Raw genomic sequence first — 26,748 nt, forward strand, 5'->3', positions numbered from 1 at the left:
TCATTGGATTTAGTGAAAAGGATGGTCCCTACCCCACCCCCCACCCCCATCAGAGCAACATGAGGTTAAATTTCAACTCCTTTATTTAGCATCTTAGAGACATTGGGTAAAATGCCACCCCTTTCTTAACCGTAATTCTCCATCAAAAATATGTTTATTTATTGTGAGGATTAAACCAAAGACTATCTGGAAAGCACTCAGCAGAATGCATTCTTATTATTAGAGGCAAATCATATTGTTGAGGGACAATGTGGGACACAGGGGATCCTGGGGGGGCACGGACACTTTGTTTTCATTGGGTTTGCACACATGAAACTGGCATGCACACTAGCACACTTTTGTTTTAACTGAGATGCAAGTTGGTGGAGGTCTTTTTTAGTGTAGTATATGAAGGAGGGGTGAGTTTGCTTCATTAGGTCAATGAAAAATGGGCCCTGGTGTAACTTAAGAAGGGTATAGAAGAGAGGGGCTTGCATAAGCCTTGGTCTTTTGCCTTTTTTTAAAAAGATATCATTTTATTTATTTATTTATTAGATAGAGACAGCCAGAAATTGAGAGGGGGGGGTGATAGAGACAGAGAGAGAGAGACACCTGCAGCCCTGCTTTAACACTCGTGAAGCTTTCCCCCTGCAGGTGGGGACCAGGGGCTTGAACCTAGGTCCTTGCACACTATGATGTGAGTGCTTAACCCGGTGTGCCACCACCTGGCCCCTGGTCTTTTGCCTTTTGGACCCTCAGGAACCTGTCCCCCAAGCTTTAATTCTAGCTTTTAACTCTAATTTCACTTTTACACATAACTTGTCTCAAACTCTAATAAAAGACAAACTTAGAAACTGCACACCTGTCACATGTGCTCTTTTGAAATTCTTTTCTAGTGAAACTGTGTCAAATCTCAAAAGGGAATCCTACCTTCTTCAGACCCTTCTTAATTATGACTAATGCCAATTATTATTATTTTCAACTGAGACTTTAAGTATCTGAAGGGTTGGAGATGTAGCTCAGTGGTAGAGCCCGCTTCCCCACCTACAGGGGGAATGCTTCAGGAGTGGTGGAGCAGTGCTGCAGGTATCTTTCTCTCTCTCTAACTCCCCTTCCCTCTCAATTTCTCTCTATCCAAAATAAATAAACAAAATGATAAAAATAAAACACCTTTTGAATTTGTCATATATATATATATCAAAAAATCCAAGAGTTCAAGATGTAGAATTCTTGTTGTTTTTTTTTCTTTGCCTCTAGGGTTATTGCTGGGACTAAGTGCCTGCACTATGAATCCGCTGCTCCTGGAGACTATTTTTTTTCCCTTTTGTTGCCATTATTGTTGTGATTATTGTTGCTGTTATTGCTGTCGTTGTTGTTGGATAGGGCAGAGAGAAATGAGAGTCGGGGAGAGAAAGATAGACACCTGCAGACCTGCTTCACCACCTGTGAGACAACCCCCCTGCAGGTGGAGAGCTGGGGGCTCATACCGGGATCCTTATGCACACTTTGTGCCATGTGTGTTTAACCAACTGTGCCACTGCCCAGCCCCCAGTTGTATAATTCTAAGTAAGATAAATTAACTAAGTGTTGTTAACTAAGTGTTTTGTTGTTGTTGTTGTTGTTGTTGTTGTTTTTGCCTCCAGGGTTATCACTGGGGCTCTGGGCTTCCACTGCTCCTGGCAGCCTTTTTTTTTTTTTTTTTCATTTTATTGGCTAGAACAGAGAAAAACTGAGAGGAGAAGGGAAGATAGAGAGGGAGAAAGATAGACACCTGCCGACTCGCTTCACCTCTTGTGAAGCTTCCCCCCCTTGCAGGTGGAGAGCCAGAGTCTAGAACCTGGATTCTTGTGCTTAGTACTATGTGTGCTTAACCGAGTGTGCCACTGCTCAGCTCCTTTTCTTTTCTTCTTCTTTCTATTTTTTTTCCTTTTATTTCTTTTTTTTTTATTAAAGAAAGGATTAATTAACAAAACCATAGGGTAGGAGGGGTACAACCCCACACAATTCCCACCGCCCAATCTCCATATCCCACCCCCTCCCCCGATAGCTTCCCCATTCTCTATCCCTCTGGGAGCATGGACCCAGGGTCATTGTGGGTTGCAGAAGGTAGAAGGTCTGGCTTCTGTAATTGCTTCCTCGCTGAACATGGGCGTTGACTGGTCGGTCCATACTCCCAGTCTGCCTCTCTCTTTCCCTAGTAGGATGGGTCTCTGGGGAAGCTGAGCTCCAGGACACATTGGTGGTGTCTTCAATCCAGGGAAGTCTGGCCGGCATCCTGATGACACCTGGAACCTGGTGACTGAAAAGAGAGTTAACATACAAAGCCAAACAAATTGTTGAGCAATCATGGACCCAAAGCTTGGAAAAGTGGAGAGGAAGTATTAGGGAGGTACTCACTGCAAACTCTAGTATACTTCTGCTTTCTTACTTTGGTGCCATACTCCAAACTCAGGCAATTTCTGCTTTGCGTTTCTACTTCTTTTTTTTTTTTTTTACATGCATAACATTCCCCAGATTCCCATTTAGCAATACAACCCCCACTATTTCATTCATCATTTTTCATGGACCTGTATTCTCCCCACCCACCCACCCACCCCAGAGTCTTTTACTTTGGTGTAATACTCCAATTCCATTTCAGGTTCGACTTGTGTTTTCTTTTCTAATCTTGTTTTTCAACTTCGGCCTGAGAGTGAGATCATCCCATATTCATCCTTCTGTTTCTGACTTATTTCACTCAACATGATTTTTTCAAGGTCCATCCAAGATCGGCTGAAAACGGTGAAGTCACCATTTTTTACAGCTGAGTAGTATTCCATTGTGTATATATACCACAACTTGCTCAGCCACTCATCTGTTGTTGGACACCTGGGTTGTTTCCAGGTTTTGGCTATTACAAATTGTGCTGCCAAGAATATATGTGTACACAGATCTTTTTGGATGGATGTGTTGGGTTCCTTAGGATATATCCCCAGGAGGGGAATTGCAGGGTCATAGGGTAGGTCCATTTCTAGCCTTCTGAGAGTTCTCCAGACTGTTCTCCACAGAGGTTGGACCAATTGACATTCCCACCAGCAGTGCAGGAGGGTTCCTTTGACCCCACACCCTCTCCAGCATTTGCTGCTGTTACCTTTTCTGATGTGTGACATTCTCACAGGAGTGAAGTGATATCTCATTGTTGTCTTTATTTGCATTTCTCTGACAATCAGAGACTTGGAGCATTTTTTCATGTGTTTCTCGGCCTTTTGGATCTCTTCTGTGGTGAATATTCTGTCCAGTTCCTCCCCCACTTTTGGATGGGGTTATTTGTTGTCTTGTTGTTGAGTCTGGTAAGCTCTTTATATATGTTGGTTATTAAACTCTCATCTGATGTATGGCATGTAAAGATCTTCTCCCATTCTGTGAGGGGTCTCTTGATTTGGGTAGTGGTTTCTTTTGCTGTGAAGAAGCTTTTTAATTTGATGTAGTCCCATAGGTTTATACTTGCCTTAGTCTTCCTTGTAATTGGATTCGTTTCATTGAAAATGTCTTTAAAATTTATGCGGAAAAAAGTTCTTCCAATATTTTCCTCTAAGTATCTGATAGTTTGTGGTCTAACATCCAAGTCCTTGATCCACTTGGAATTTACTTTTGTATTTGGTGAAATACAGTGATTCAGCTTCATTCTTCTGCATGTTTCAACCCATTGTTTCCAACACCATTTGTTGAAGAGACTCTGCTTCCCCCATATAATAGTCTGGGCCCCTTTGTCAAAGATTAGATGTCCATAGGTGTGGGGCCTCATTTCTGGGCTCTCAGTTCTATTCCACTGGTCAGTGTGTCTGTTCATGTTCCAGTACCAAGCAGTTTTGATGACAATGGCCCTATAATATAGTTTGAGATCTGGCAGTGTGATGCCTCCGGTTCTGTTCTTTTTTCTCAAGATTGTTTTGGCAATTCTAGGTCTTTTCTGGTTCCAGATAAACATTTGTAGCATTTGTTCTATTCTCCTAAAAAATGTGCTTGGGATCTTGATGGGGATAGCATTAAATTTGTAGATGGCTCTGGGTAATATATTCATTTTGATGATGTTAATTCTTCCAACCCATGAGCATGGAATATCTTTCCACTTCTTTGTGTCTTTTTCAATTTCTTTGAGTAGTGACTCATAATTTTCAGTATACAAGTCTTTCACTTCTTTGGTTAGGTTTATTCCTAGATATTTTATTGTTTTTGTTGCTATAGAAAAAGGAACTGATTTCTGGATTTCAATTTCTTCTAACTTAGTGTTTGCATAGAGGAATGCCACTGACTTTTGAATGTTAATTTTATAGCCTGACACATTACTGTATTGCCTGATGATTTCCAAAAGCTTCTTGCTAGATTCCTTAGGTTTTTCCATGTATACTATCATGTCATCTGCAAATAAGGAGAGTTTGACTTCTTCTCTTCCAATCTGTATTCCTTTAATTCCTTGCTCCTGCCTGATTGCTATGGCAAGAACTTCCAACATTATGTTGAATAGTAATGGTGATAGTGGGCAGCCCTGTCTAGTACCTGATCTGAGGGGAAATGCTTCCAGTTTTTCACCATTGAGTATGATGTTGGCTGTAGGTTTGCTATATATAGACTCCACTATCTTCAGGAATTTTCCATCTATTCCTATTTTTTGTAGTGTTTTGATCATAAAGGGATGTTGTATTTTGTCAAAGGCTTTCTCTGCATCTATTGATATGACCATGTGGTTTTTGGTCTTGCTTTTGTTGATGTGGTGGATCACATTGATTGATTTATGTATATTAAACCAACCTTGCATGCCTGGGATAAACCCCACTTGGTCATGATGAACAATCTTTTTGATATACTGCTGTATCCGGTTGGCTAGAATTTTGTTCAATATTTTCGCATCTATGTTCATCAGAGATATTGGTCTGTAGTTTTCTTTTTTGGTTGTGTCCCTGTCTGCTTTTGGTATCAGGGTGATGTTGGCTTCATAGAAGCTGGCAGGGAGTATTCCAGTGTCTTCAATCTTCTGGAAGACTTTTAAAAGTAGAGGTATTAGTTCTTCTTTGAAAGTTTTGTAGAATTCATTTGTAAAACCATCTGGTCCAGGACTTTTATTTTTGGGAAGATTTTTGATAACTGTTTCAATTTCATTAGCTGTGATGGGCCTGTTCATGTTATCCATTTCCTCTTTACTTAGTTTTGGAAGTTGGTAGGTATCTAGGAAATCATTCATTTTTTCCAGGTTCTCTAACTTGGTGGCATATAGTTGTTCATAGAAGCCTCGCATGATATGTTGAATTTCTGCAGTGTCTGTTGTGATATCTCCTCTTTCATTTACTATCCGATTTATTTGGGTCTTCTCCCTTTTTTGTTTTGTGAGTCTGGCTAAAGGTTTGTCGATTTTGTTTACTCTTTTGAAGAACCAACATTTACTTTCATTGATCTTTTGTATGGTTTTCCTATTCTCAATGTTATTTATTTCGGCCCTAACTTTAGTAATTTCTGTCCTTCTGGTTGCTTTAGGGTTCCTTTGTTGTTCTTCTTCTAGTTCTTTAAGATGTGCAATCAGGCTGTTTATTTGTGCCTTTTCTTGTTTCCTAATGTGTGCTTGTATAGCTATGAACTTCCCTCTTAGGACTGCTTTAGCTGTGTCCCAAATATTTTGATAACTTGTGTCTTCATTTTCATTGAACTCTCGAAACATTTTGATTTCTTCCTTGATTTCCTCTTTGACCCAGAAGTTGTTAAGAAGTGTACTGTTGAGCTTCCACATTTTGGCACTGTTACTAATCTTTTGTTGATTGTTAAGTGTTAGTTTAATTCCACTGTGGTCTGAGAAGATGCTTGGGATGATTTCAGTGCTCTTGAATAGGCTGATGCTGTCTTTGTGGCCTAACATATGGTCTATCCTTGAGAATGATCCATGTGGATTTGAGTAAAATGTGTATTCCAGTTTCTTGGGATGAATGACTCTGAAAATGTCCAATAGTTCTAGTTTATCTATCTCTTCATTTAGCTCCCTTATGTCTTTACTGATTTTCTTCCTGGATGATCTGTCAAGTTGAGATAGTGGGGTGTTGAAGTCCCCTACTATGATTGTGTTACTGTTAATATATTGCTGTAGCTCTTTCAGTAGAAGTTTGATGTATTTAGATGGCTTCTCGTTGGGTGCATAGATATTAATAATTGTTAAGTCCTCTTGATTGACTGATCCTCTGAGCATTAAGTAGTGTCCATTCCTATCTTTTTTAATCTTATCTATTTTAAAGTCTATCATGTCAGATATGAGAATAGCTGTTCCTGCCCTTTTTTGTGGGCCATTGGCTTGAATGATAGTTTTCCATCCTTTCACTTTAAGTCTGTGTTTGTCTTGTTGTGTTAGGTGAGTTTCCTGTAGACAACATATTGTTGGGTTGTGTTTTCTGATCCATCTTCCTACTCTGTGTCTTTTAATAGGTGAATTCAGGCCATTCACATTTATTGATATCAAAGATTGAAGATATTTTAACGCCATTCTTGTAGAGTTTTAGAGTGTTTTGATATATGTTCTATTTGTGGTGGTCTGGTTGTTTATAGGAAACCTTTCAGAACTTCTTTCAAGGCAGGCTTGGTGATGGTTGCTTCCTTCAACTGTTGCTTGTCTGAGAAGGTTTTGATGCTTCCATCTAGTCTGAATGACAATCTAGCAGGATATAGTATTCTTGGCTGAAAGCCTTTCTCATTGAGCACTCGATAGATATCTTGCCATTCTCTTCTGGCCTGTAGTGTTTGTATGGAGAAGTCTGCTGCTAATCTTATGGGTTTTCCTTTGTAGGTGACTCTTTGTTTTTCTCTTGCAGCCTTGAGGATCCTTTCTTTATCCTTATTCCTTTCCAATCTAAGTATGACATGTCTTGGTGTCTTTAGGTCTGGGTTAATTCTGTTTGGGACCCTCTGGGCTTCTTGAATCTTTATGTCTTTGGTGTTGTCTAGACTAGAGAAATTTTCAGCTATTATGGCCTGGAGAACGCTTTCTTCCTCCCCTTCTCTTTCTTCCTCTGGTAAGCCAATAATGCGTATATTGTTTCTTTTGAAGTCATCCCATAGGACTCTGTTGTTGTTTTCAGCATCTCTTAATCTCTTTTTGAGATCTCTTACTTCTTCTTTAGTTGTCTCTAATTCATCTTCAATCTTGCTAATTCTGTCTTCAGCCTCATTGATTCTATTCTCTCTGCCCTCTACTGCTTTCTGGAGTTCATCTATTTTGTTGCCCTGCTCTGATACTGTTTTAGCTTGTTCAGCTAGTTGCCTTCTTAGCTCAGCAATTTCAGCTTTCAGCTCTCTAATAACCATGAGATTATTAGAATTTTCTTCCATATTCTCATTTGTTGTTCCTGCAGTTCTGATTACAATTTTTTCAAATTCTTTACTCACTCCTGTTATTATTTCCTTAGCTAATGTTTGGATGTTGAACTCGTTGTTTTGTGCTTTGCCCTCTGGAGGACTTTTAGCTGGACTCTTGTCCTGGTTCGAGTCTCCATTATTTTTTCTTGTTGTTTTAACCATTTTATATAAGTTAAGAGGTTTTTCAATCCCTGAGTTGGAGTTCAGTGGTGTAAAAGCCTTTTTTTTTTTCCCCTGTAGGCTATGGTAGCCTGAGGGCTTTTAAACTATCAATAGGCTTCTTGGCTTAATCAATGACTCCTGACCAAGAGATAAAGCAGGGTGTGGCAGAGATAATCCAGTGGTTATGCAAAGAGAGTTTCACAGCCCCTCAGCTATGCCACCGAGGTATAGGTCTTCTCCTGAGTTTCCCGGTTAGATCTCTGTGCCCTGGTGTCCCTCCCTGTTGCTGCTCCAGATTCTGAGGGTAGTAGCAATGGAGACTCAGAGTTGTACTTGGTGAGTCTCTGGGGAGTCCTTTCCTCCCTTCTGCTGTCCCCTTGTTGGTGGAGCAGACTGGAGGTGGTGTCTCCACTGACAAACTGTCGAACTGTTAGCAGTCACTTAATCTCTCCTTAGGCCCCTCTCTCCTCTCTGTCACCAGCCACGCGTGTTTGTACTCACGGGTGATTTACTGGGTTTCTGTGGTCATTCTAGTCCTGTCTTGTTTCGGTCCGGGTGGTCTCCTTTGGTATTCCTAGTTGATCCGGGAGAGGAGAGGAGAGGAGAGGAGAGAAAGCGATCTGCTGCTTGTAGCTCCGCCTCCGGAAGTCCCTTTCTATTTTTTTTTTACTAGACAGGACAGAGAGAAATAGAGAGGTGGAAGGGAGATAGAGAGGGAGAAAGACACCTGCAGATCCCCTTCTCCCCTTCTTTCTTTTTCATTTTTTTCTTTTCATTCATTATTTCTCCTCCCCCTCCCCCTCCCCCTCCTCCCCCCCTCCCCTCTCCCCCTCCTCCCCCTCCCCCTTCCCCCTCCCCCTCCCCCTCCCCCTCCCCCTCCTCCTCCTCGATCCTGAAGCTGGACCTTGCACTTTGCACCATGTGCGCTTAACCCGCTGCGCTACCACCCGACTCTCCAGGAACTCTATCTTATGACTAGTTTCTCCTCCTCCTCCTCCCCCTCCTCCCCCACCTCCCCCTCCCCCTCCTCCTCTCCCCTCCCCCTCCTCCTCTCCCCTCCCCCTCCCCTCTCCCCTCCCCCTCCCCTCTCCCCTCCCCCTCCCCCTCCCCCTCCCCCTCCTCCTCCTCCTTTACAAGAGTATGTTCTGCTCTGGTTTATGGTGATGAGAGGGAGGAGGGAGGGGTGGACTGAACCTAGGACTTCAGAGCCTCAGGCATGTAGAGTCTCTTTGCATAACTATTATGCTATATCCCCCTCTTCATTATTCTTTTTTATTATTATTATTACTGTGACGTTTCAGATTAAAGAATTATAGGAGGGGTGTACCTTTTTGTCTGTCTGACTTCACTGAACCTAGTTTTAGAGGTTCATTCCCATTGTAGCACTAGTTCAGTTCAGAGGGCTGTTTTTTATCTTGAATATCAGATTGAACCTGCTCAGGGTCAGGCAGCAGGTAGACCAGAAGTATACCTACTCATTGTGGCCGTTATTTTGTTCTCCCAAGTCCTTTAAAGTTTAAATTCTCTATTATACAGAGTCAACACTGTTTCAGAGCAATATGGGAAGAGGGAAAGAACTACCATAGCTGCTGACAAAAGGGCATAAGAACATCAAATGCACCCAACATTCCCAATTCTGGGCCTTTTCCTTTAAAAATATTTTATTTTATCTTATTTTCTTTTTAGGATAGAGACAGAAATTGAGAAGGGGGGAAGGAGGTAGGGAGAGAGAAAGACACCTGCAGCACTGCCTCACCACTGCAGGTGAGGGCTGGGAGTTTGAGCCTGGGTCCTTGCTCATGCTAATGTGTGTGCAAGCCAGATAAACCAACCCCCACTCAAACATCTTCTTGAAATAATAAAGAAATCTGCAGGTGTCGCTCTGTTTTATTTTTGACACCCTTATTTTTCAGGGAGAGAGAGACCAGGACATTGTGCAACTCTGACCTGTAGGGGTATGGGGGTTTGATCCTGGGACCTCTAGGGGTACAAGTGTGTTGGGTTCTAATGCTGAGATTTCTCCCCTTCCTGCTAGCCTTTTTTAATCACTGAATTCGGCAAATGTAAACATTACTTGGTAAAATTGCTACAGAAGTTTCTAAGGAATTACCAGTTGCTGTATTTATTTTAGGACCTTGTTAGAAATGGTTCTGGGATAGACCCTAGCTTGCAGAAAACACTCTTGAGCTGTGCCACTGTTCATCATAACAACACAACAGGAAAACATAGGCATACACAGAGCCTTAAAAGCTTATTTTAATTGTATTTGTCAACCAGACGGTCTCTAGTCTGCTCTTACCCTTGCTTATCTATTCGAAAATCTAACACCATGTGAACTAATGGCAAGAGAGTTTCAGAATGTCCCTGTCCCAATATCTGGCTTTGTTTATGAACTTGCTCATTTTCGATTATCAGCATGTAGAGTGGTTTTCATAACTAGGAGTAGCAGAAGAAATGCCTTTGTCCACAGATGCTTTGGATTGTCCAGCCTCTGCCTGCATATCTTCTCTCTCTTCTATCTCACTAGCCTCTGTTCTACTGAAATTATGTATTTTTAAGTGTTTATTTATTTGTCAATATATAAATATGTATTTATTTACTTGTTGGGTTGAGAAAGAGAAATTGAGCAGGAAGGGGGGAGAGAGGGAGAGAGAGAGAGAGAGGTGAGGGAGAGAGAGAGAGAACTGCAGCACTGCTTCACTGCTAGTGAAGCTTCCTTCCTAAAGATGGGTATGGAGACTTTAGCCTGGGTCCTTGAGCATGGTAACATATGGGCTCAACCGGGTGTGCCACCACCCAGTCCCTCTCCTTAACTCTTTTTTTTTAAAAAAGATTTTATTTATTTATTCATGAAGAGAGAAGGAGAGAGAAAGAACCAGACATTACTCTGGTACATGTGCTGCTAGGGATTGAACTCAGGACCTCATGCTTCAGAGTCTGATGCTTTATCCACTGCGCCACCTCCTGGACCACTCCTTAACTCTTAAACACACTTTAAACACACTTAAAAGCAAATCTCTCCTGCTCAGTACTTCTTTTTATTTTATTTATTTATTTTTTTGCCTTCAGCGCTACCTCTTGGGCTCAGTACCAGCACTAGGAATCAACTGCTCCCAGTGGCCATTTTTCCTTTTTTTTCTTTCCATTTTAACTTGACAGGACAGAGAGAAACTGAGAGAGGTGGGGAAGATAGAGAGGGAGAGAAAAAGAGAGATACCTGCAGACCTGGTTCACTGTTTGTGAAGCCTCCTTCCTGCAGGTGGGGGGGGGGGAAGATGGCTGGTACCTAGATTCTTGAGTGGGTCCTTGTGCTTAGTACTATGTGTGCTTACTTTCTTGGGTGCACCACAGCCTTGGCCCCCCAACTCAGTAGTCCTCATCATAAGCCAATGAGTTTTCCAAGATATTTTCACCATGAGTGTTTATCTACCTTTCCCTTAAGTCATCAAACAAGGTCTTGAATTGCTACAAAGATTACTGAACATCCTGTCCAACCTAATGTACTTTCCAGATCTAGCAGATTAAGAATGACATTAAGAGATGACCAGATTAGGGGCCCAGGGGTGGCACACCTTGTTAAGGGTACATGGTATGAGCCCCTGGCTCCCCACCTGCAGGGGTTCGCTCCAGAAGCAATGAAGTAGGTCTGCAGGTGTCTATCTATCTACCCCTCCTCGCTCAGTTTCTCTTTGTCCTATCCAAAAAAAAAAAAAAAAAAGTTGCCAGGGGCAGTAGATTCATAGTGCTGGCACTGAGACCCAGTGATAACCCAGGAGGGAGGGAGGGAGGGAGGGAGAGAGAGAGAGAGAGAGAGAGAGAGAGAGGATTGTTCTGTTACAGCACCACCACATATTATGTTATTTATAGTGCTTTGGAGAACTTCTCTTTGAATTTCTTAAAAGACAGGAATGTCAGCTTTATTTTCCTGTCACTATTCCCCCTACCCCCCAGTTTCTTTTTAAATATAGTTAGTCTGAAAACAATTCTTTGCCCAGATAACTGCTAGTCATTTTTTAAAAAGAATTTATTTCTTCATGAGAAAGATAGGAGAAAGAGAAAGAACCAGACATCACTCCAGTACATGTGCTGTCAGGGACCAAACTCAGGACCTCATGCTTAAGAGTCCAGTAGTTTATCCACTGTGCCACCTCCGGGACCACTTAGTCATTTTTTTTTTTTTAAATCACAGCTCAATGGGACTTCACATTTCTTTAAAACATAGATCACTGTATGTACAATGGTGCATCATACATTTGTTTATGATGCTTTCTTAGGGACAGAAACTCTTGAAGGTAGGATTTTTTTTTTTCATGCTGAAAGACTAAACTTTGGACCAGCTCAGTGTTTCTCTGGAGGTTGATCATTAACACAACAGACTTTTTGGTCATCATCTCTTAAGCTGGAAAAGAAGTGCTGCTGACTTCACATTGTCCCTTTTTTCTTTCTTCCTCTCAGCAACATTTGTGCCCAAGTAGAAGCAAGACCAATGGGGCTGATAAGCTTGAATTAGTGACACAATGATGCCAAGAGTTTTGAATTGAAGTGTGTTGCCTGGCTACCATTATATGCAGAGAGGGCAGCCTGGTCCGGCAGTTCCCATTCATTATGGTACCTGATGCAGAGTCCAGATCCATTACTACCAGTGAGCCCAGTGTCTGCTGATTGCAATCCTGTCCCAGTACACATCATAGACTACACATCTGGCAACAGCTGTCCATGGAGACTATGTGCTTTGTAACTTCAGAATATGATTAGGGGAAAAAAAAACATATATCTTACATAACACTCTGACCTATTTATTCATGAGCAACTGACTAAATAAACAGGTCAGGAAGGAATTAAGAGGACTGGCTAATCCACCCCCTAAATAATAGATTTAGCTATCAAGGGATGGCCACAAATATATGCAGAGATCGCACTTCTTCAGATCATTACCACGTTTATAAAACATCTCAAATCCTTTTCAAGTATTTTTACAGTTAGGTTTAATAGTCTATCCTAAAACTCACATTGAATCTTTCATAAAAGATGACTAACACTGGAGATGTTGAAATATATATTTTCCCCAAAGGCATTTGTTAAGTTTTATACGGATAAAGAAGCAAAATAAAATGTCGTCTTTAGAATCCACAATAAATATTCAGCATTTGATCAAGTGTTGGTACTATATGGACCTTATACTACCCCTAAAAGAAAGCCCTTGTCATTAAAAACTAATCATATTTGCACATACACTTCCTTGAAGTACGTGATAAAGTGTCTGGCTTATCTTCTACAAGTAGCCTAGCAATTATTCCTTTAATAGAATATGTAAGCAGTCTGTTCTGTGTGAGGTACCACTGTTTCTTTTTTCCCCTCAGCAACAAAGCTTTATTGTGTCCATTTGGTTTGCTGCCGGGGTGAGGATTCCTGGGCGGTTAAAAAGCTGCCCCGAGGCTTCAGGGAGAGGCTCAGACCAAAGTGTCCACTTGAAGGGAGTGCCAGAAGGGAGCCTCCAAGGCTCCTAGCTGTGCAGGAAGGTCTACCTTTCTAGCCCCCCCCCCCATCCCATTCATGCCGCCCAGCACTGTGGGGTTAGGGGGCGGGCTTAGATTGCCCTTGTAGGTCAAGGAACCTCCCACCCACTTGTGGAGGCTTAATTGCTACTCTAATAAGTGATTCAGCAAGTGGCTTTCCAGGAAGATACAGCCAGGATCTGAAGTTCCAGAAGGTCTTGGATCGGTTTACTCTAAGACCCTGGCCGCTTTCTTTATAAGCAGGCTCCAATCCCTCTCACCTTGGGGCGGCGGGGTCCGCCTGTCCAGGTAATGCGTGTTTTCTATCAGGTGCACCCCCCCACCCCCACTCCCCAGGTCTCTCTGCCGTGGCTCAGGGTTTGCATGTTTTAGAGAGACTGCCAGCTGGGGCTTTTTCTGGGGTCAGCTTAGGGGAAGGACCCCGTGTTCTCTAGAGCTACTTTTTGTGGTGGAACTAGGAGCCCGAAAGAGGTAGGTGTAGGTGGCCAGTGCATACAGGTGTTTGTGATTTCCATCTCAGCAAAATAATTCTAGTGGGTCTGGGTCTCAGAGGCAGAGAAAATGATTTCCCAGGGTGCGATCAGGAAATAAGGGGCGTTTGGAAGGGATATTCCTGACTTTTCTAAGTGCTTTTGGACAAAGAAAGTGCCATATACCTCTGGGTTCCTTGCAGGTCCTTTGATCTTGAAACCTATTGAAGATAATGTTTAGAACAGATCACTGAATTAGATTAGAACGGAACTGAGAAATTCTGTAGCCTACTGAAAAAGGCAGGTGACCCTCCCCCATTTTGTGGGTATGTAAAAGCCTAGGAAACACGCGGAAATAAATTAATGAAAAGAAAATCCAGGCCCTACATCCATGGATGACACTTGGGGATAAATTCTTTGGGTCGAATTTTTATTCTTTATTTTTTGCCACTGATGCTTGGCACTTGCACGATTCCGGCAATCTTTCTCTCTCTATTTATTATTATTATTTTTTTTGGTAGAGGGTGATAGACAAGAGAAAGACAGTAGGAGAGACACCCCAGCAGTGTCCCATGGCTCTGAATTTCCTCTGTGCATGGTACTCCACATTGTGGCCGGCGAACCCCAGTCCTTTTGCATGCTAAAGTGCACTTTGCAGGTTAAGGTCTCTGTTAGAAAGTTTAAGGTAGTGGGAGTCGGACAGTAGCACAGCGGCTTAAGCACACATGTCCCAAAGTTGAAGGACAGCTGCAAGGATCCTGGTTCGAGCCCTCAGCTCCCCATCTGCAGGGGCGTCGCTTCACAGGCAGTGAAGCAGGTCTTCAGGTGTCTGTCTCTTCCCCTCCTGTCTCCATTTCTCTCTGTCCTATCTAAGGACGACAACAGTAATAACTACAACAACAAGGGCAACAAAAGGGAAAATAAATAAATATAAAAAAAAGTTTAAGTTAGTTTCATACCATAGTATTTTAACACAGGCAAGCTTTTCATTTTTCAATCTGGACAAGAAATACACTTTGGGTTATTTTATGTCTTAGTATACACCTAAGGGTTTCTTTTTCTTTTTATTTATTTAGTTATTATTGGATAGAGACAGAGAGAAATTGAGGGGAGGAGGAGATAGTGATGGAGAGAGACAGGCACGTGCAACCCTGCTTCACCACTTGTAAAGTTTTCCCCCTGCAGGTGGGGACCAGGGGTTTGAACCCTGGTCCTTGCACACTGTAGTGTGAACGCTTAACCAGTTGTGCCACTGCCTGCCCCCCCCCCCCACCTAAGGGTTTTTATCTTACTGTTTGTCCTTTGATTCTTACTACAGCATGCCCGTCTGTGTAGTTAAGGAAGTAGAAGTCTAAAGAAGACTGAGTCGCTCAATTGACACTGTTGGTTGCAAAGACAAAAAGTTAACTGAAGCATAAATATTAAGTAGAGATGACACGCCACCAGAGAGTGGGATTGCCTTGTTATGTGTCTTGGCCAGGGTCCAGTCTAGCCCCTACTGAGCTGGGGCAAGCATAGGTACTGTGGTGTCACTGTTTCTAGCTGAAAAAGCAGGGAGAACAGACTGGGCTATGGTGCACCTGGTTGAGAGCACATATTAAAATGTGTAAGAATCCAGGTTCTAGCCTCCAGCCCTCACTTGCAAGGGGAAAGCTTCCCAAGTAGTGAAGTGTCTTTCTTTTAAATAAATACAACTATTAACTTATTGGATAGAGACAGGAGAAATTGAGAGGAAGAGGGACAGAGAGAGAACCTGCAGCATTACTTCACCACTCCTGAAGCATGCTCACTGCAGCTGGGGAGCGGGGGCTGGAACCTGGCTTCCACAAGTCAAATATTTTCTACAGTCTTCTTTTAACCTATTGATTGAAAATTAAGAGGCCAGCAATTGAAAAACACTAAATGAATTAAGTTGCTAGCATGAAATCCAGAAGTGATGGGGAAACATGAATACAAGATAAAACCAGTCTCCCACCAATCAGAAGAGACTCCTAGACAGTATGGATTCAGTTGTGGTAGACACAATTCTTTCTTGTTTATAATTGACCTTAGAGTCACCATTATTTGGGAAGGTCCCAGCACAGAAGTTTAAGTTCACTTGGCTTTTGTTCGGAAGACATTTTTTAAATTTAATTTTTAGAAGATTTTATTTACTTATGAGAAAGATAGGAGAGAGAAAGAACCAGACATCACTCTGGCACATGTGCTGCCGAGGATCGAACTAGGGACCTCATGCTTGAGAGTCCAAAGATTTTATCACTGCGCCACCTCCTGGACCACTTTTTTTTTTTTTTTTTTTTACTAGAGTACTGTTCAGCTTCAGTTTATGGTGGTTCAGGGGATTGAACCTGGGACTTTGGAGCCGCAGGCATGAGTCTTGTTTACATAACTGTTATGGTATCTACCCTCCATCCAGGGACATATTTTCATAATGAGACTTTCCTTCCACACTTAGGTCAAAAATGTAATGAAAAATATCATGGCTGGATTGCAACAAACCAACAGTGAAAAGATTCTCCTAAGCTGGGTCCGACAATCAACTCGTAATTATCCACAGGTTAATGTCATTAACTTCACCACCAGCTGGTCTGATGGCCTGGCTTTAAACGCTCTCATCCACAGTCACAGGTAAGCAGTTCACGGAGACAGTACCTGTTGAAAGTGTTGATCTTGAAGCTGAGGGGCTTCACTCCAGTGTGCTTCCAGATCATCCCCCTCTGTGCAGCATGTTATGTATGTTGATCATATCACTGTAACGATCCATTGCCCTGTGCTGGATTTGCCCTAGTTTATGCCAAGTATCATTTGTTGCATGAGTACAGTTACTGGAGGGAGGCAGCCTGACTGTGGGTGTGGGGGAGGATGGGATCAGAAGATTTGAAATTGGGACTCTGCTAAAAACTGAAGATTAAATTATGCCTTTTTAAATATTTTATTTGTATGTATATATTTTGGATAGAGAGAGAGAAATTGAGAGGAAAGTGGGAGTTAAGGGGAGAGGGAAACAGACACATGTAGCACTGCTTAGGAAACTTCCCCTGCTGCAGGTGGGGACCAGAGGCTTGAACCCAGGCCCTTCCTTGTACAATAGCAGGTGCTTTACTAGGTGCACCACTGCATGGCCCAAATTCTAACTTTTCATATGTAACTTTTTTTTAAAGTTTTTAAAAAATATTTATTTTATTTATTTATTCCCTTTTGTTGCCTATATGTAACTTTTTAAATAAAGTTGGTCTTCTCACTCTCAACTAATGATGTGCTTGTATAAGTCTGAACTATGAAGCTAAGAGTGGCTCCAAATCTCATGTCAGTGACTGCAATAGAATCACTTAATATTATCAATCAGATTAATGGTAGATATCAGATACACACTTAGAAAGAAAATGCCATGGGGGCAGGTGGTGGTGCACCTGGTTAAGTGCACATATTACTATACACAGATTCAAGCCCCCCGTTCACCAACTGTAGGCGGGAAGTTTCACAAGTGGTGAAGCAAGGCTGTAGGTGTCTCTGTCCCTTTCTATCTCCCTTCCCTTTCAATTTCTTTCTGTCCTGTTAAATTAAGTAAATAAATTTTTTTTTTAAAAAAGTATGTGCCATATATATATTTTCCCCCACTCATGGACAAAAGAGGCACTGAGCATCTTCATAACCACACCAAAGAGCAGATTACAAATAATTCTGTGACTCAGTGATTAGAATAATAAAATAAACAAGCTATGACTTAGAGATTAGAATAACAAAGTAAACAAGAACAGCCAAAATAATTGCTGTAAATCTGAAGCCTGAGTTGTGACTCTAAAATAAAGAACTGTGTGATAAAGTGAACCAAGTGTCCATAGTTGTGTTCTGTACACTGTTTTATTTCCTTTTTTATTTTTAGGAATTTTAAACTTTATTTATGTTCAGCAAAATTGAGAACATTCATGTTAGGCCAAGAGTGAGAGAGAAAGACAGAGAGAGGAGCCCCTTTACTCACATGATGTCAGGCTCACTTAAGCGTGTGCACACGCAAGAGAGAGGGAGAGAGAGAGAACCACTGTTTTATTTCCCAAGATGGTACTGTGCCTTTCTTTATATAACATTTCATATAGAAATGTTCAGTGAATGACTTAGTAACTATAACAAAAGTAAGACAGGTAAATGCACATATCATGCATTCTTGTATATATTTGTATATATTCATATGTATATGAATTTATGTAATAAAGATGTGGAAATAAATGTGTAATGCATCTACTCTAAGGAATATCTACTTAGGTTTTCCTATTACCCATCTCTTTGCCTTTATTACTTTTTTAAAAAATTTCTTTATAGGGGAATTAGTGTTTTACATTCAACAGCAAACCTTTATTACTTTTTTTCCTCCATCTTTTTTTTCCCCCAGCACTATTCCTAGGGTCAGATACATTGCCTCATTAACTGTGTTTAAAATGCCACTAGACAGATCACATCTTTTCTGATTTTCAAGAAGCTAAACTCTTTTTTTTTTTCTTTTCCACCTTGATCTTTCCTTCCTTGGCAGGTCTGCCATGTTCTTATCCCATATTACATCCAGAAAAGTCTAGGATGTAAGGTTCCTTTTTGGTCAAGCTCAGTCCAAGCACAAATGTTCCCTACTTAAGTAGCCTTGTTAGGTGACTTGTTCTAGCTGGGTTTAATGAACCCCATCCAGACTGAGTTTCCAGGTGAATGACTTAGCAGCCTGATTTTCCAAGGGAGGAAGGCTCACACTCATTTGGTCCGTTAACACGTTTGTTTTTCTTAAGTGTGGCACGAGGAAAAAGATGCCACTGTCTGGGTGTAGCCAGATGAGAAGGGCTAGAATCCTGCGTCCTGTATTATCAGTCAGTGCTCCCTGTGCAGCAAGTGCTTCATGTATGGTCAAGGTCTGCATACTTATTGATCTTATACACATTTGCTCATAAACAGGAATATCAATCAAGGAGCAGTTTATGTGGTCCTTGTTGGCTCTTTCCCATTTTTCCCTTTTTTCAAGGGGAAGACTTGTGTCCTTCCTGCAGGCATGCTTACACACTACATTGGTTAATATTCTCTTTGATGATTTCTGAATGTATTTTTTGTTAGCAGTACAGTCCACACAGCCAGATTGCCCTGCTCTGTCTGTCCCTGACCTACTCTCTTTCAAAATGTCCACATTTATATATTCCCTTCTGTCCAAAATGAATGATTCATCAGTCACTGCCAGTTTATGTAGAATGTGGTTATTTTTCAAGAGGTTCCTCACAGTGGACAGTAGTCTTTCATGAATCATCTACCTCTTTTTTTCACCCTTGACAGATGTTCATATTGTTTACCTAAAAGAAAAAATGGTGAAAGTTTCTGTTCCAAGGTGATTCTTATTGGTACACTTAGGAATGTCATGAGCTGTCCTGATTTCAGTAATTGAGTGACTCAGCTTTGTAGAACAAAGGCATGCACACAGTGTAGAGCACAAAGACTGAAAACTGTCCTAGCCAAAGGTTAGATGCTAGTGGCCTTTATAGCAAATTAAAGCTAAACTTATCAGAGTACGTAGGAAATCCAGTTTTCTGCTGAAACACAAACTCCACTACCTTGTACTCTTCGGTGCAAGCCAGACTCCACTCTGGTGTGAAAGCCAAATCATAATTGATTAGAAATAAGGTCAAAATAATTCTGATTATAGAATTGCCGTTAAACATTTCCCCTAATTATTTCATTTATGACCATCACAGAAGTACGTTCAGACATTAGGGGAGAGGACAAGGGAACAAAAGGCAGTGAGCCCCTTTCTCCATGCTCCCCATTCTACATCCTACGAGTAGTCACTGATGTAGTTTCTAGTATTTCTTTCTGATGGTTTGCATAATTTCCTTTATATATTTGTTCCTTTTGTGATTAATTATTTCTAACAGTACCAGGATTTTCTTGCGAACACGAGCCCCACAGGTATTCCCTCTCACCATCATCTACTTTCTTTTTTTTTAAAAAAAAATTTATTCCCTTTTGTTGCCCTTGTTGTTTTATTATTGTTGTAGTTATTATTGTTATTGATGCCATCCTTGTTGGATAGGACAGAGAAAAATGGAGAGAGGAGAGGAAGACAGGGGGGGAGAGAAAGAGAGACACCTGCAGATCTGCTTCACTGCTTGTGAAGGGACTCCCCTGCAGGTGGGGAGCCAGGGGCTTGAACCAGGATCCTTAAACCGGTCGGTCCTGGTCCTTGCACTTTGCACCATGTGTGCTTAACCCGCTGTGCTACCACCTGACTTTCCATCATCTGCTCTCTAATATTACTATCATACTATAATAACCTATTCATCCTTTTAAATTTTTAGTAAATATTTAACTTTTATTAGGAACTGTGTAGTGGTTTTATGGAATTAGGATATTTTTGAATGATTTTATTTAATAATGAGAGATCAGAGGAGAGAGAAAGAACCAGAGCATGATTCTGGTACATGTGCTGCTAGGAATCGAACTTGAGACCTTGTGCCCAAGAGTCCAATGCCACCTCCTGGGCCACAAGATTATGGTGGAATAGTTTCACATGGCACCCACCATCAAAGTTCTGAACCACTTCATTGTTGTTCTTGCCTGTGTTATTTTAAATGATTGTGACCCATCCTTACTCATCAAGTTTAGACAAGGCTTGTCCTCACCATCTAGTGTTCTGTTCTGTTATTCTTGCGTCAACAGTGTTTGAGATATTTATATCTGTTCTGTAACTGAATGTATCGCTTGAACCCATGAATTGAAAATGCACTGTTACTTTATTTTTATTTCTCTTTATTTATTGGATAGATAGACTGAGAAATTGAGAGTCCTGGTGGCTACCTTTTTTCCACTGTTGTTGCTGCTGTTGTTAGATAGGACAGAGAGAAATTGAGAGAGGAGGAAGATGGGGGGAGAGAAAGAGGGACACCTGCTGGCCTGCTTCACCATTTGTAAAGTGACCTTTCTGCAGATGGGGAACTAGGGGCTCGAACCAGGATCCTTGGCTTCACACTATGTGAGCTTTAACCCAGTGTGCTAACGCCCAGCCCCCGAAGCTAGCTTTTTTTTTGTTTGTTTTGTTTTGTTACTAACAAGTGCTTTGCAGGCACTCTCTGAGAAAAATATCCCATGTCTGGTGGTGGCCCAGTGGGTTAAGTGCACATGGCATGAAGCTCCAGGGGTAAGGATCCCAGTTCGAGCACCCCACGGCTTCCCACCTGCACGAAGTTCGCTTCACCAGTGGTGAAGCAGGTCTATAGGTGTCTTTCTCTCCTCCCTCTGTCTTCTCCCCCCCCCATTTCTGTCCTATCGAACAACAACGACAACAATACCAACAATAATACTAACAACAACAATGATAAACAAGGGCAACAAAATGAAAAATAGCCTCCAGGAGCAGTGGATTGTCAGTGCAGGCACCAAGTCCCAGTGATAACCCTGGAGGCAAAAAAGGAAAGAAGGAAAGAAAAGAAGAAAGAAAAGGAAGGAAGGAATACAAATACCCCATCTCATCTGATCCTCATGCAGATACTACCTACCATTTACCCCTATTTCACTAATGGATAAACTGAGGCACAGAGAAGTTAATGCTATTCACCAAAGTCCATTTGACTGATAGGTGGCAGTGCTAGAATTAGAATTTATAGTGGACTGTGTGTATCCACCAGACTATTCTATGTCCTATTCATGTCAGTTTCCTCAAAAGACCAGTGATCCTTTCTTGTACTTTCTTACTAAAGAGGTTTAGATCTAAGTCGGCATGGAAAAAGCTTGTTTGCACACTTGGTTTTCCAATCCTTTCTGCAGATGACTATCATAGTTAATTGAAATATGAACTGACTAATGAACTTTAATGAGTTAGAACAAGTAGATAGATTTATTTTAATACTAGAAGGAGACCTCAAAGACTATTCTATTCAGTACAATTCCTTTTTAAAATGAAAGCAACAGTTCAGCTAGGTCCCATGACTTGATAACATCTTCACCTAGTGGCCAAGGGGAAGAGGAATAGGATGAATGGAAAAAAGGTTGGGATATAATGGTAGATCTATTTTCTTTAAATCTACATTTTTTAACTTTTAAAAAAAATTATTTATTTATAAAAAGGAAACACTGACAGAATTAACTTTTTTTTTAATATTTATTTTCCCTTTTGTTGCCCTTTATTGTTGTAGTTATTGTTGTTATTGGTGCCATCATTGTTGGATAGGACAGAGAGAAATTGAGAGAGGAGGGGAGGACAGAGGGGGAAAGAAAGACAGACACCTGCAGACCTGCTTCACCACCTGTGAAGCAACTCCCCTGCAGGTGGGTAGCCAGGGGTTTGAACCAGGATCTTTGCTCTGGTCCTTGCGCTTTGCATCACCTGCACTTAACCCACTGTGCTACCACCCGACTCCCTTAACTTTGTTTTTTATAGTAGAGCTGAGAATTAGGTTCTCCTAACCTCCCACTTACATTCTTTGCATTTCTGTGCTCCAAGTTAAAAAAAAAAAAAGATTGGGGGGGGTCCATGGTGAAGTAAAACTTTACCCAGCAATTTTAGTTCTTGCATCCTTTGCCATTGGAGGCACCTCCTAATTGCTAAAGTATCTCAGGTTTTAACAGATTGTTAGCCATTTTGAGTAACTTAGGGAAGATGACACTTTCTAAGAAGCACACAGTTCTGGTGAATCAGTCAGCATATGAAACAGTAAAGAGAAAGAAGAGAGACTCAAAAGAAGGAAAAAAAATACATTTCTTACAAAACTTGAGCTTTAGGAGATAACTGAGTCCTTCCTTGAAAGCTCTTTCTCCTCCCACAGCATGTGAGCTTTTAGTCAGGTGGCCACAGATTCCCCCAGTGCCCTCAAATTGTATGTTAAATCAAGCTGTTGAAAGATGGGGGTTTAGATAAGTAGAGGTCACTTAACTAACGCTTTCCTGTGTTGTGGGATGCTTTGTGACTCTTTAATAGCCAGGGCATTTGCAAACTCCTCCCAACCCCCCTCTGCTAACACCATTTCTCACCTCTTGGCACTCTGGACTCTCCCTGGGGGAATCAGACTGTGTGCTCAACTAACTGACTTCCTAAGAATTTCAAAACATTCTAAAACATTCTTGCAATTTCAGAGCTTCACTCTTCAATGTTTTTCTTAATCTAAAACCAAGCCCCCATTTAAGAATCTTTTGAGCCTCTACAAGAGTTTTTGACCTTTCTAGATGGGAGAAAACCTTTTTATCATTTCTTTTCCACATTTAGAATTTTCTTTTAACTTATTATACATTTTTCTTCATTAGATTAAAAATGCTTATAGGATAAGAATCACCTCTACTAACTCCTTTCTCTACTAACACTTTCTCTGTTGGGAAGAAAATGACACATAGTAAGTATGCTTTCATCTGCTTCCTTTTGTAGGCACCAAGGGTTTTTGAGGTGCCCTCCCCCCCCATCCCCAAAGTGTCCACTTGTGCTTCTAGAAGTGAACAAGACTGATGAAAGACTCTCCTACATTCCACTGTGGAAGAGAAAACACAACATATAACAATGTTGGAAAAACTAAAAAGCAGTTAGGTAGTACAGGAAATAGTACCTGCAGGCTCAATTTGGAGACACACAATTTTATGTTTATTTATTTTTATTGTGTCTCATCTACAAAATGTGCAGCATTTGCACAATTATTATTTTGTCTTATTTAAAAAATTTCTTTATTGGGGGATTAATGGTTTACAGTCCCCAGCAAAATACAATAGTTTGTACATGCATTTCCCAGTTTTTCACATAACAGTTCAACCCCCACTAGGTCCTCCTCTGCTACCATGTTCCAGGACCTGAACCCTACCCCCTACCCCAGAGTCTTTTACTTTGGTGCAGTACACCAGCTCCAGTCCAATTTCTGCTTACTGTTTTCTCCTCTGATCTTGTTTTCAACTTCTATGAGTAAAGATCATCCCATATTCATTCTTTTGTTTCTGACTTATCTCACTTAACATGATTTTTTCAAGCTCCATCCAAGATGGAGTGAAGAAGGTGAATTCACCATTTTTAATAACTGAGCAGTATTCCATTGTGTATATAGACCACAACTTATTCAGGCACTCAGCTGACCACAACTTACTGTATATATAGACCACAACTTACTCAGCCACTCAGGTTACCTAGCTTGCTTCCAGGTTTTGACTATTACAAATTGTGCTGCTATGAACATATATACACACAAATCTTTTTGGACGGGTGTGTTTGGTTCCTTAGGATATATCCCCAGGAGAGAAATTGCAGGGTCACAGGGTAGGTCCACTTCTAGCCTTCTGAGAGTTCTCCGGACTGCTCTCCACAGGGGTTGGACCAATTGACATTCCCACCAGCAGTGCAGAGGGGACACACAATTTTATAACAGATGGGGAAAAGGTAGGAAAGGACACACTAGTAGTGTGAGTTTGGAGTCATCATGTTGATTTGATGTCCCTGAGAAGAGAATTCCAAGCAGAGGAGAGTAGTAAGTGCAAGAATCTAACTTATTTGAAGAATATGAAGGACAAAGAATTAATGGAGAGCCAGGCCATATTTGATTTTGCAGATTACAGTTAAGGCAGTGGATTTTTTTTTTTTGGTGGGTGGGTGGGTGGGGCCACAGTCATCTCCAGGGCTTCTATGCTCAGGGCTGACATTTTAGGTAACCTGAGGCTGAGAGACAGGGAGCGACCACAGCACCGCAAGCTTCTACCAATGTATCGGGGGCTGGGCTTAAATCTGGATTGTGCACATAGAAAAACAGTGCACTGTCCCAAGTGAGGTATTTCTCAGGCGCACAGCAGTGAATTTTACTCTGCTGACAGCAAGGATTTGAGGAAGTTAGGATAAAAGATATTTTAACAGACCATTCGTGCAGCTCTGCTTAGAAGTAGTGAACAAAGGCTAGAGTGGAGTAGGAAGTAGGAAGTTACAAGGTTAGTGAAGCTATCCATGCAAGATACAATGAGGGTTTGGGTGAAGGTGCTGGCAACCAGGATGGTAGTCAGGCTCTGGATACATTTCCAATTCAGAGTTACCCGAGAGCAAAGAGTCACCAAAGTTGATGCCAAGGTTTGTCATCCGGGCAACAATTCAGACATTTTGAATTGTTGTCAAGGATTGAATGGGGTGGGGAGGATTACAGGAGGAGTCAGTGGTTTGGAAAAAATGTGATGGGCATGAATATCAGTTTAGTTTTGGACACTGGAATCCTGTGACCCCTCAGAAGTGGAGATACAAAAGCAGATGAACCTAGCATCTTAGGCTCAGGGAAGAGGCCTAAAATTAGAGGGTTTCAGCCAAGGACTGATTATTCAGATCCTTAAGATGATAACACAGTTTTGAGGCTTGGATAAGGTAAAATAACATTATCATATCTTTTCTTCAGGTTTTTGAATTAATAGCATGACTAGTTGAAAAGAGAAACTTTACAGAGAGGTAACACCCAGCTCTTAAGGACTGTGAAAGCTGTGTTGGTTGTGAGAGATATGAATTGAAGAGATATGCATTTCATGAAGCATTCTAAAAATTGATTTGCATTTGTCCTTGTGTGTATGTTTATTTTACAGGCCAGACCTGCTGGATTGGAATAGTGTGATTTGCCAGCAGTCAGCCACACAACGACTGGAGCATGCATTCAACGTTGCCAAACATCAGCTAGGCATCGAGAAACTACTGGATCCTGAAGGTGCGTGCATTTCTGAAATACCGTCTCTTTACTATATTGGCTGTTTGTCTTCTGAGACTGAAGGTCTCCAAAAACAGTTCTCAGAATAGAAACTATATCCTGGTGTTGTTTAAAGTCTTCTCTCATAATGCATTTGTGAACTGTTCTGTGCTATTTTGATTCTCAAAGCATCAATATATAAACAAATCAGTGCACTTCTTCAGAGAAAAGAAACAAGCCTTTAGATTGGTCGTGCTTTGTGCCTGAACTGTAGTACGTTTAGAAGTACCTTAACTCCACAGACAGCTATGATGACATTTTGCTTATTCTGAGAGATTTGACATACTAGCAGTTACAATTAATTAGCTACTCTTGCCAGTTTCATTCATAGACTATAAAAGGCAGTATGGTGTTCTGTTCAGAGTTCAGAAAATTTGTTCCTACCTAGGCTCCTGTTAGATTTTCTGTCACTCTGGGGGAAGTCCTCCATTAGATGGTTGCTTAGTACATTTAGATTGTTGTTTCATTCTTCAGTGGATTCCATTCTCATGTCTGGTACTATATATTTAGTTACACTTTTCAGACTCAGGGTTTAGGGGAGGGTGATTTCTGCCCTCTGCCTCGGAGGGGAGGTACTCTTTTAAAAAATTATTTATTTTTTTTATTGGACAGAGACAAGGAAATCAAGAGGAAAGGGGAGACATCTAGAGAAAGAGAGAGACAGAGACAGAGAGACATATGCAACACTGCTTCAGTGCTTGTGAGGCTTTGCCCCTTCAGGGAGGGACCAGGATTTGAACCTGGATGCTTGTACATTGTAACGTGTGCTTTACTGGGTGCGCCATCATGTGCCTCCCCCCCCCCAGGATACTCTTTTGATTTGCCAACTTCTCAAAAAAAAAAAAAAAAGACTCCGTTGTCACTTTCCTAAAGGTCTTACCACACTCCAAGACCAGATACTGGACAAGGCGAGTCAGTTGGGAGGATTGTGGAAGTGGCACAGCTGTTTATGCAGCGGATGCTCTAACACACTCAGAAATGATGCGGGTGATAGTTATTCACTGCGAAATTTATCAGCCTCCAGAGTGGAATCTTCCCTGTGGCAATTGCCCAAGCATATTGATAGTTGATCCCTTGTGGTCTTGGTGAAGGTGGTGGAGGGGTGTTAATCACATGGAGAACATGTTTACTGTAAATGAGGTGTTGAGCAGAAAACCCTGAATGAATACTCCTCTAGCTATTGAGTGCATCCACTTGAGAAAAGGAAGTGATAGATAACCCCACTGTGAGAGATGGTTAGGTCTTCTCTTCAAAGGAACACGAATAGAACAACTGTTTAGTACAAAAATTCTTTTTATAAGTTGTTAACCTATGGCCACCTGTGGCCAGTAGTTTTGTGTTCTTTAGGTCAGATGTTAGTTCCTTGCAGCCCTTGCTAATCCTCCAGCAGAGACCCTCAGACTCTCTTTGTCCTTTCCTTGTTTAGACGATGGGGAGACTGTGAGCTCTGAGGCTCAGCCCAGGGGTGGAGGAGTCAGTTCAGGTATGAAAGATGGGAAAAGGCTGAGGGGGTGGCACTGCTGCCTGACCACCACTGTTGGTGGCACACCCTTTTGCAAA

At 41.5% G+C, this 26,748-nt stretch overlaps 1 protein-coding gene across 7 annotated transcripts in view; it reads left to right on the forward strand.

Moving 5' to 3' along the window:
• DMD (dystrophin) overlaps nucleotides 1-26,748 on the forward strand; it is a 2,449,111-nt gene that overhangs the window by 460,733 nt on the left and 1,961,630 nt on the right. For all 7 annotated transcript variants that reach the window (XM_060182733.1, XM_060182732.1, XM_060182735.1 and 4 more), the window contains exons 6-7: nucleotides 15,948-16,120; nucleotides 25,031-25,149. In XM_060182733.1, the coding sequence (XP_060038716.1) occupies nucleotides 15,948-16,120; nucleotides 25,031-25,149 (292 nt within the window). The remainder of the gene's footprint in view (nucleotides 1-15,947; nucleotides 16,121-25,030; nucleotides 25,150-26,748) is intronic.

This window comes from Erinaceus europaeus, chromosome X (assembly GCF_950295315.1).
Source record: "Erinaceus europaeus chromosome X, mEriEur2.1, whole genome shotgun sequence".
Lineage (NCBI taxonomy): Eukaryota > Metazoa > Chordata > Mammalia > Eulipotyphla > Erinaceidae > Erinaceus > Erinaceus europaeus.